The sequence below is a fragment of the Astyanax mexicanus genome, chromosome 7 (genome assembly GCF_023375975.1).
Source record: "Astyanax mexicanus isolate ESR-SI-001 chromosome 7, AstMex3_surface, whole genome shotgun sequence".
Lineage (NCBI taxonomy): Eukaryota > Metazoa > Chordata > Actinopteri > Characiformes > Acestrorhamphidae > Astyanax > Astyanax mexicanus.
This window is the reverse complement of record NC_064414.1, coordinates 33834322-33844759: the sequence shown is the minus strand read 5'-3', so window position 1 is coordinate 33844759 and position 10438 is coordinate 33834322. Positions and strand designations below refer to the sequence as shown.

Sequence of the window (10438 nt, the reverse complement as noted above, 5' to 3'; positions counted from 1 at the left end):
AGGAAAAATAAAAGGTCACAGGTAAAAAATCTGAGATCATTTTTAAAACTACGTATTCCAAATTGGCTTTGTTACATTTTGTGTGAAAATGTTAAGACAGTTTAGAAAATTTGATTAATTTTAAGATGATGAACACATGACCTTTTCATTATAGGAAAAAAAAACTAAAATCACTTAATTTAAAAATGTATATGAATGAATTTGTACACAGCATTCTTAATGTTGGCACGTACACTTATTTTTAAGAATTAAAAATTGTTCGGTTGAAAATCCTTATGCCACTAACCTTTGTATATATAGTTTTCTACTGTAATCATCAAGGATGGGTTGAATTATACAGTATAACCACTAGATGGAGTGATGGACAGCAGCAAAGTTCATGTCAAAGTCCAGCCATACTGAGATAATACCATAATGTACATTGAAATTATACCATATTTTCAGATCTGGTACAAAGCTCTCAGATAAAGTCTAGTATATAAACTGGATGCTGTATAGATAGCTACTGTATAGTCAAGACCTTATAGTAAGCCTAACGACTTAATACTAAAAGATGCAAAACGTCCTTTCGAATATTGATTAAAAAAATATGTTCACAATCGCAATGAGAAAAGAGAGAAATTAAGCCCTTCTGGAGCTTTTTACCTTTTTTCCATTTCTGGCTTTTCCAGATTAGTGTTGATGAAACTACAGTATATGAAGGACTCTCGAGGAGTGCTCGGTTGCTTGGAAACCCATGGCAACCCACTGTCCAGAGCTCACCAGCAGGCAGTTCAAGCTGAGGGTGCTCTTTATCAACGCTGTGAAAGGCGGCACCGCTTAAAAAGGACTTTATTTAACGCAGACAAAAACCTCTGAAAGATACTGGCAGTAAAACTACGGGCTTTTGTCTGTGTGCACAAAAGTGACATTAGCACAACTTTCAATTCACTGCAACCCAAGAATCAGCAGTGATGTTTTACACAGCATTTAGTGGTTTACTAGTTATTCCCTAGTTCTGCTTTAGCATAAAGCTGGAATAGCTTATTAATAATTTGTCTGATTGCAGTGGGATCAGGAATTGTCTGCTTGTATACAGCTTTTGGATACGTGCAATAGTAGCCATACAGTAAGCGTCCAAACCCAGCTTATGTGGCCAAAATTCTCCCATGGGAAAGCACTAAAATGTGTCCATTTACTTCAAACCAGAACTTAAAACTACCGGTCACATTTTTAGAGCTACAAATACCAGATTTGGCACAGTCATAGAACTAATCATGGAGTCTTTTTTTATTTGTATCCCATTTTCTCCCCAATTTACAAGGCTAATTATCCAACCCACTCATTAGGACTCCTTTTGATGCCTCAACACCAGGAAGGTGAAGACTAGCACATGCCTCCTCTGATACATGTGAAGTCAGCCACCGCCTTTTTTTGACAGGGCTAGTGATGGACACAGCAGCTCATTAGAATCCGTTCACTAAAGATTTGTTTAAAAGATTATTTCACCGAATTGTTCAGTGCTTGGCGCAAGGAGCCTGCGACACTGGGTGCCAGCGCAAATGTGAATCACAGCGTCAGTACGTTCAGTGAACGAATCACAAGTGAGTGAACGAGAGGCCTCAGCCCTGAGTAACAGTACGTTAAGTGAGCAAACCACACAGTGAGTGAACTCATCACTGAGCAACCATCGTTCCCTCGCAATGAGAGTCTCCGCCACCAGATTCGTGGGTGATTCAGGGATTCACAGACCACAGCAATTCCCCTCCTGGCCTGTATTGTCGCTGCTGAGCTGAGAACTGAGAAAGGAACAAATCAGCTGAGGAAGTGATTAGATTCAGTACATTCACTCAAATGATTTATTCATTTGAACAAATCGTTTGCATTTGACACAACACCACACAGCGTGCTCGGAGGAAAGCGCAGCGACATCAGCGATGCATCAGCTCACAGGCGCCTTGTGCTGATTGACATCACCATTTGGAGTGATGTGGGAGAGAGCGCCATCTACTCACCCAGAGAGAGCAAGGCCAATTGTGCTCCCTCGGGACTTTGGTAGCCGATGGCAAGCTACATTACCGGGATTTAAACCAGCAATGTACAGATCAGTGTTGCCAGTGCTTTAGACCACTGGGCCACTCAGAGCCCCCAATCATGAAGTTTTTTGCTTTTTGCAGGCCCCGGTGTGTTATGGGGCGAATAACACAAAATTAACGCAATAGTTACTTTTACTGGTAACTAGTTACTTTTATAGTGGAGTAACTTTTTTTGAAGCAGCAACTAGTAAACATAACTAATTACTTTTTCAAAGTATCATGCCCAACACTGCTCTTGGGCCACTCGTTCTAGATTTCTGGAGATTTTATCTGATTTGCGGGCATCAGGGAAACTTTTTTAATATGCTTCTGTGAGACTTGGGAAGTCTGCATTACACACTACTTTTGTATGTGTAGCTCAAAAAATATGACCATGGGTTGCTTAGATCACGTATGGTATCTGGTATCCTGTATCTTCCTTCCAAATAGCACTGCAATCTAACTCCTCTGGTACTGGTGTTCTGGTATGATCTGACATATACTGTATGATCTGGTAATTCATAATTTGATTCTCTATCTTTTCTCAGTTTCACAGTGTTGTCCATCAAGCTGACAGTTCTATGGTTTTAATGAATGGTATCAGCTTAATTCAAATCATCTCCTACTAGTAATCACACAGCACTCACAGCTAGGTGTGGTTTTCTATTGAAATAAATGTCTTTTAATACAGTGTTTTTTTTTAGTTATTGACTCCTCTCTGCTTGGACTGGAAACTCTCTCCACATGAAAGTGTGTGCTTGGGTGGGCGCTATGTTTCCAGGAGTAGGAGCTTCTGATTGGTCTGAGCTTGTGACAAAGAGTCCACCCACACATCCTCCTCTCATATCAGCACTCTTTGTGAGCTGAGAGGCAGGCCGGATAAGTGCCCACTCCCCCCTTCTCTGTGTGTGTGTCTCTCTCTGCTCTTTCCTCTCTCTGTGTAAACTAACCTTGGCCACAGCAATAGAGGATGTTGGGCCTGGTTATCTTATTGGCTGCTCAGAAGCACTCACATCTGACTGCACAGTTGAGGACCAGTGAAGGCCAGAGAAGAGTCCACTCAAGATGCAAGACGCCTTAAACTGGATAACTTGTGTACTTCATTCTGCTGCACAGGCCAGCAAGGAGGGCTGTATGGAGGTTTAAGTGGAAGGCCTACGGGATAAGGTGAGAACCCTGCTTTATAATATATACCTTTGCTACCAGATAAGCTTTAACAGTATTTAATTTCAGCTTATATATACATACAGCTCTGGAAAAAATGAATAGACCACTTCAGATTCTAAATCAGTTTCTCTGATTTTGCTATTTGTAGGTATATGTTTGAGTAAATTTAACATTGTTCTTTTATTCTATAAACTACACACATGTCTCCCAAATTTAAAATAAAAATGTTGTCATTTAGAGCATTTATTTGCAAAAAAATGAGAAATGGCTAAAATTACAAAAAAAGATATAGAGCTTTCAGACCTCAAATAATGCAAAGAAAACAAGTTCATATTCCTAAAGTTTTAAGAGTTCAGGGTTTTAATCACAGTTTTTCATGCATCTTGGCATGTTCTCCTCCACCAGTCTTACACAGTGCTATACACAAGCAGTTTAGCTTTGTTTGATGGCTCCATCTTCCTCTTGATTACATTCCAGAGGTTTCCAATTTGATAAAATCAATGAAACTCAACACTCAATTCTCACAAGCTTTGTTTAGAACAGTCTACTATGTGAAATCTGTGTTGAGAAATGACACATATGACAAATTTGGTTGAGACTGAGCGGTATAATGCCTTACTATTGATTGTATTGCAGATGTATGCAGATAAATGCAGCTGTGTGCAAATTCTGGAATTTCGTGCACTTTACAACACATGTTGCCCGACAGCACATTTCACTGTGACCCAGTGTGCCATGGCTTGCACTGTTCTGCACGCTGGAAAGTAGAAAGCAGATGTTTAGCACATACACAACATGTGGTTAACAGCAGCTTGCTTGGAAGGATGATCTATTTTAGAGTAGCCTGTGATCTGCTTCTACTTTTTTAGAACATGATTTAGTATCCACTACACTAGTGTACATACAACTACCAACCACTGCTGTCAAAGCTTGTTTAATGTGTTTAATGTAGAATTGCAATAATTGTAATAAACTAATTTACAGTAAAAGTAAAGATACAGTAAAAGATCTACCGAGATCTACATACCAAGGAACTATTGAGCTTCCAGTATGGTTTGGCTTGATCGACCATCCTTTAAGATACACAAAAGAAAGGCATCCATGCCTTTTTTTGCCCTGGCACAAAGGCAGTGGAATGAACTTCCACTGAGTGTCTGACTCCCACTGCTGAATGGCAGTACTCTTTAAAGACCCATCTCTCCCAAAATACTAATACTAGCATTTATCTTCTAGGTATTTATCCTGATTTTTTGTATTCATGGTATCTTTTGATTCTATGCTAATTTCTATGTAAACAGTAAAACATCGCAATTTTAAAAATTAATTATTTGATTATTAAATAAGAACACACCTTACATTGTAAACTTTTTACTTAAAAAATGAACACATAGTCATGAGATTTTGAATGATGTAAGAGAATTCCTTTAAAGTAACAAGAGTTTATAAGCAGTTTTGTCTAAACAGCGGGACATTAAATCATTCTCATATTCTCCATACATTTGGTTGAATGAATGAGGATATGTCAATCACTACCACCCCCTGCCTGCCCCCCCAAGGCTCTGTGGTGCTCATATCCTTCCTCCTATCAGTGTGACACCGAGCAAAAGCATCCTGCGGCTTTTCCTGGCCATATTTAGAGATTTTCTTCATAGCTTTTTTTCTTCTTCTTGTCCTTCACTGCCACACAACAGGAATTTAAATCAAGCCCATTGAAAAGGTCAGCATTTCTCTTGATACCAGGGATACAGTTGCTATACCTTGGATACTCCAGTCAGCTGAAAGATATTTACTGGGACCAACAACTGTGTATTTAAATATGTTTATTAGCTCTATAGTTAACTTGTGGAAAAGCAACATATAGTGCAGCATATCACCCTGAGATCTGGCAAAAAAAAAGAACTAAAAATCAAGCTCTATTTATGTTGGAATCCTACCATACCAAAATGTTTGTAAAGTCAGTTCACTTGGGGCGTGTATACCCACTCATATGACCTTTCAGGTCATATGACCTTTTCAGGACCTTTAATGCTTCAAAAATGCACAGTATTTTAATTTTAAAGAAACAAATGTAGCAAAAAAACAAAATATCTGCTAAAAATGCCATAAAGATCGCCATAAAATAAAAAGTTAAATGGCTGCACTCTGTTAGCCACACCTCCACAAAAAAGACCAGGATGTCATCTTATACGTACAGTCAGAGACTTTATTAATGAGAAGACCATCGACTGGTTAAAATATAACTGGAAGGACTTTTAGGGTTTCTTTTGCTACTTTTGTTTCTTGAAAATAAAAATACTGTGCATTTCAGAAGCCTTTCTGAATTGAGATAAGAATCTCAATCTTAAAATTTGTAAGGCTTTATAAATGCACAGTATTTTTACCCATTTCAAATTACAACTTTTGAAGTGGACATTAGGACCCATTTTACCCAGTTTCCATAAATTGGTTGGCAGATGATTAAATTTGTTTTTTTTTTTATAGTTGTTTATAGTTTAGAAGCATGTTTTGGAAATATTTTAGAGCACACAAACCAGCCTTTAGTGTTCAGATTGGTTCACGAAATTTTATTATGTTCATAAAATGAAAATTCACATAATAAAATAATACATTACCATACAAGGGACTTTTAACTACAATACTTACAGTAAATAATATTTTAAAAATCTAAATATTAAAACCTTTTTGTCTGTGTGTTTCATGTTTAAGGCCGTGACCAGTTACTTTAGATTTGTATGACCCAAGATAATATATGTATTCTATTCTGGACTTCTCTGTCTACTTGTTTTGGCACTGAGTGATGTTTGAGTGATGGTGTGTGTGTGAGAGAGTTTGTGTTCTGGGTCTGTTCCATGAGGGAGGCTGACCTGTGAATGTCTGGAGCCGCCCACCAAGCCGTCTGGCTGCCAGATGTACAGTATTTCTCCCGTGCCCCTCCAGAGCTGCTATTTCAGCTCTGCCACTGTGAGAAACGAACCAGTTAGCCAAATTACTTGAGAGCAGTAGTTTAGCCCTTTGTCTTTGCTGTTCGGAAGCTAGAAATGGCTATGGTTAGAAGAAACATCTAACAGCAGACAACTACGAGAAATATGTTCTGATTGGATCAAATCCAAGCTTTCACAAAACTTCTACAACGATGTCTGAAACAAAGAAGCAAAGAGCAAAGGATATGAGCACAACCAACACAGCTGTTCGACCGTGAGGCGTTTTTTTTTTCTTTTAAGATTAAACAGTAACTGGAATGATATGGAGAAAATGTAGTCGTTTAAATTATCAGGCTTTATGGAGGTGGCATGGCATGCAGGCAGTAGGCAGTAGATTATTTCTACTGTGTGAAAAAGGTTGCTGTTTATTGCCGTAAATATTCTGTTCTTTAAGAAGTGTCATCAAGAGATTAAGTTCTCGGTTTTAAATGGTGAAGTGTTTTGGTCCAGTACGCAGAAAAGTACTTTTATAACGTGCATTTTGGTGTGGTCTCCTTTTAGAGTGGATGAATGTGGTGATTTTAAAAAGACTCTGTCAAGCTCTCGTTTAGCATGAAAGCTCTCTTCAGTTCTAACTCTGATGTGTTTCTTTGGTTTAACATAATGTGAAAGAGCAGATGCAGATATACTGTATCCATGTGTGCAGTAGGTCTTGCATCAGCACCATTAGCAGTTGTTCAAATAACAAAGCAAAGCTGTGAAAAGACTACCAGACCTACCAGAATATCTAAATATTTTGTCCTCACCCCACTCAGGAACACTGCTGCTTTCAGTTTAAAAGAAGCTAAAGTGTGTGTTTTTGTTCTCTCCTGTGAAAAACACAAATCCCTCACTGTGTGGTCTTGTTGCAGCTCGGCTCGGATTATGGGTACCACTGCCAGTGCCGGGTCCCAGCCTGCGTTGGTGGCACCTACACACCAAGCTGGTCACCAGGGTAACAGCATGGCTGAAGACAGAAGCTCTCTCAGCAGCTCTCTACAGGCCCTAAACATTCCTAACAGCAAAGCCAAGTCCATCATCACCAACAAGGTGGCCCCTGTGGTCATCACGTAAGTACTAATCTCGAAATCACAGCCTAATACTGTGCTCTAATTTTGTTCTCAGCTTTCCTGTGTTCCTTAAAATGCCATTTCCACATGTTACACTTGTGTTAAGCCAGAGTAACTGAGTTTTCTATTCAAAGTCTTCCAACTATGTCTGTTTTGGGATTAAATTAGCATGTGGTCACAATGGTTGAAATCACAATGCATTTAAAGTATGCTGAAACTGTGCTGAACAGAGACTAAATGAGGTGTCTTTGAGCAGGTATAACTGCAGAGAGGAGTTTCAGATTCATGACAGTGTCCTGTCAGCCAACTACACAGTGGGACGAATATCTGATACAATGCCTGAGCATTACCTAGTGCTGGTAAGCATGTCTTCATGAAGCTAATTTACCAGAATGCTCTTTAACATGAAAAAAACTGTTGGGTAAAATGTCATAGAGATGCTCTTAAGAAGAATTTGAAAAAATGCATTTGATGACATTGGCTTGTGGCTTCTTCACAATTTAACAAAAAACGTATGACATGGGAAAATGTGAATGTTATTAATGTTTAAATTATTAAATCAGTGTTCTGAAGTGGTAAATCCAGAGATATATGAGGTACCCCTGGACCTCTAGAGATTTTATCTGACTTGCAGGCATCAGGGAGCCGTTATTGATATGCGGTTGACTCCCGCAACTTCCGGGAGACTTGGGAAGTCTGTACAAAGTACTTGAGATCCAGACTTGAGTAGAAGTATTTGACTTCAGTAGATGTTGAAGTGTTCTTTAAGCCCCACAAGTACCGGAAGTATTAAAGTATTCAATCTTTTTTGTACTTATTAAATAGAATATTTATTTGTACTTAGTAGTTTATTGTAAAATGCACTACTCGAGTACTGAAAGTAAAAGTATAGTGTAATGTAGTTATTACTGAAAGAGTTATTCTCAGTGTGACGTGTAGAACGGGAGCACATGCATCCTTCTTATTAGACAGCTTGATTGCTTGATTCTCTCAATGATGAGGCAGCTTGTGGGTGTGTAATGATTTGTAACATTTTTATTATTGTATTTAAGTATTGATGCAGCACATAAAAATTTATTAAAGTAAAAGTATTAAACTCATCCAAATATGTAGTGATGTAAAAGTGGAAGTAGAAAAATAATACTCCAGTACAGACAGATACAGCATTTTAGTTTCCTAATTACAGTAGTGGCGTAAATCTACTTTGTTACTATACATCTCTGGGTACCATTAGGGGGCGCTGGCTGAGAATTTATTTCTTATTGTATGTTCTTAAAATTTAAGATGGGACTACTTATTACGTAAATAATTGGCAATATTTATAAATATAAACTTTAGATCAAGCTTGTTGATTGGTTTGGTATAGTACATATTGACAGAAATGACAAAGCTAACTGGTGGCTAAGCAAGCTAGTTTTATTTAGTTATGAGCCTATCAGTCAATTTAAATAGGCTACGCTGATGGTTGTGCTTGATTTTGTAGCATTTTAATGTGCAGTTAGGTTTTTTGGAGGCTTTTTTATTGACTTTTATTATTATTTTCAGAACCTTGAAATAGCACCTTGAATTTAAAACATTAAAAATGATCCATTATATTGTAACTTTTGCATTAAAAAGCATTTTATATACTCTTTGACATCTAATTTAAATCTGTAATTTGTTATTTCCATTATGTTAAATTATTATGATGAATGGACCAATAGAAATGCTCCAAAACATCTTGGCACTGACTTCCACTAGAAGTTAAGAAGGTTATTTTCTTTCATCTGTAAAATTGACATTTTAGAGCGTAGCAGCAAGGATGTTTTGCTCAAGACTAATGGTTTCAGTCACGCTTCCAATTTTTATATGTCTTTTATTGCCCAGGGCGAGTTTTTTATGGTTCAGGATGTGAACAGTAGAGCAGATGTCTTAAACACCACAGGAAGCTACGGGGCCCCCAACTTCCGCAAGGCCAAGGGAAACTACCCTCTGTATGGCATGGGCCAGCCTAGCTTGAATGGCTTTAAGCAGGTCCTCCAGAGGCTGGAGACGGAGGCATATGAGGTCAGTGACTGAGATTTAAACAAAGCTGGTCTTAGTATTATGATACATTACAAACACAGACGTGTGTATTAATCTCAGTAGCACAGCCAAGACTTTCCCGACCTCAACGGACCTTTTTGTTTGTACAGGAGGTGATATTCTTGTGTGTGCGAGAAGAGCCGATTGTCTTTCTTCGTCTGGATAAAGACTTTGTTCCGTACACTCCCAGAAGGAAAGAGAACCTCCATGAGAACCTTCTCCACCTAAAAGGAGGGGTCAGAGCAGAGCAGCTGGAGCTTTCCATCAGGAAAGAGGCAGGTCATAGATTTCATTATATGATGTGTGAAATGTAGCTACCATGCTGAATGAGCTTCCTGACCAACTCCATCAGACTAGCTCTAGATCATCAGTCATTTCAGAGCATTTTCCAAAGTGTTTTTGACTGACATGCTCCTGTTCCTTCCTTTTCTCCAGTTGTGTGACTTTGCTAAACTCAACGAGAACATCTTCTATGTTTATAATAACATTGAACACTTTAAAGATGAGCCACAGCATGTCAGGATTGTTTCTGAGGAGGACATACATGTGACTGAGGAGGTCTACAAACGGCCACTTTTCAGCTTACCTTCTCACAGGTACAATATTATTAAAAAACAATTAAACTTTATTGTCATTAGACTGATATTGGTATGTACAGTACAAGAAAACACTGTTATGCTAAATCTCTGTTGCAGTAACATAGAGACAGGCAGATTGGCTGTTGTTTTGTTAGCATCACATCATGAAAACAAAGAGAACAGTGCAGGTGTAGGTATAGCAGCTTAGTGTACTTACCAAATTTTATGGACTATAAAGAGCACTTAAAATTCTTTAATTTTAGCTAAAATAGACAGTGCACCTTATAATCCAGTGCACCTTATGTATGAATTTTACCTGTCAGGTATTAAGGAGCAGTAAAGCCACTTCGCTGAAGTGCAGCGTTATAAAGAAGTTTCAGTTAATTTTCTCTCTCCATTTCTGAGACTGGAGCAGTATAACCATTAGCCACTAACTGACGTAAAATTAAAATGTGAGTATTATTAGCCCGTAGCCTGCATCTTTCCTGTATTAAAGCAAGTTATGTGGGACAAATCACTAGCTAATATCTCCCTGGCTTTTACTG

The 10438-nt window shown here is 38.3% G+C and overlaps 1 protein-coding gene across 3 annotated transcripts in view; it reads left to right on the top strand.

Moving 5' to 3' along the window:
• Positions 1-28: 28 nt before the first annotated feature.
• The window catches only part of pald1b (phosphatase domain containing paladin 1b), a 21050-nt gene continuing 10640 nt past the window's right edge, over positions 29-10438 (top strand). Inside the window, exons 1-6 of one of the 3 annotated variants that reach the window (XM_049481289.1) lie at positions 29-3221; positions 7054-7251; positions 7508-7610; positions 9118-9297; positions 9426-9590; positions 9751-9911. In XM_049481289.1, the coding sequence (XP_049337246.1) occupies positions 7067-7251; positions 7508-7610; positions 9118-9297; positions 9426-9590; positions 9751-9911 (794 nt within the window). In that variant the 5' untranslated portion in view covers positions 29-3221; positions 7054-7066. Of the gene's footprint in view, positions 3222-3981; positions 6417-7053; positions 7252-7507; positions 7611-9117; positions 9298-9425; positions 9591-9750; positions 9912-10438 lie in introns of those variants that run through there. The other 2 variants (XM_049481288.1, XM_007249510.4) reach the window with 2 other exon arrangements.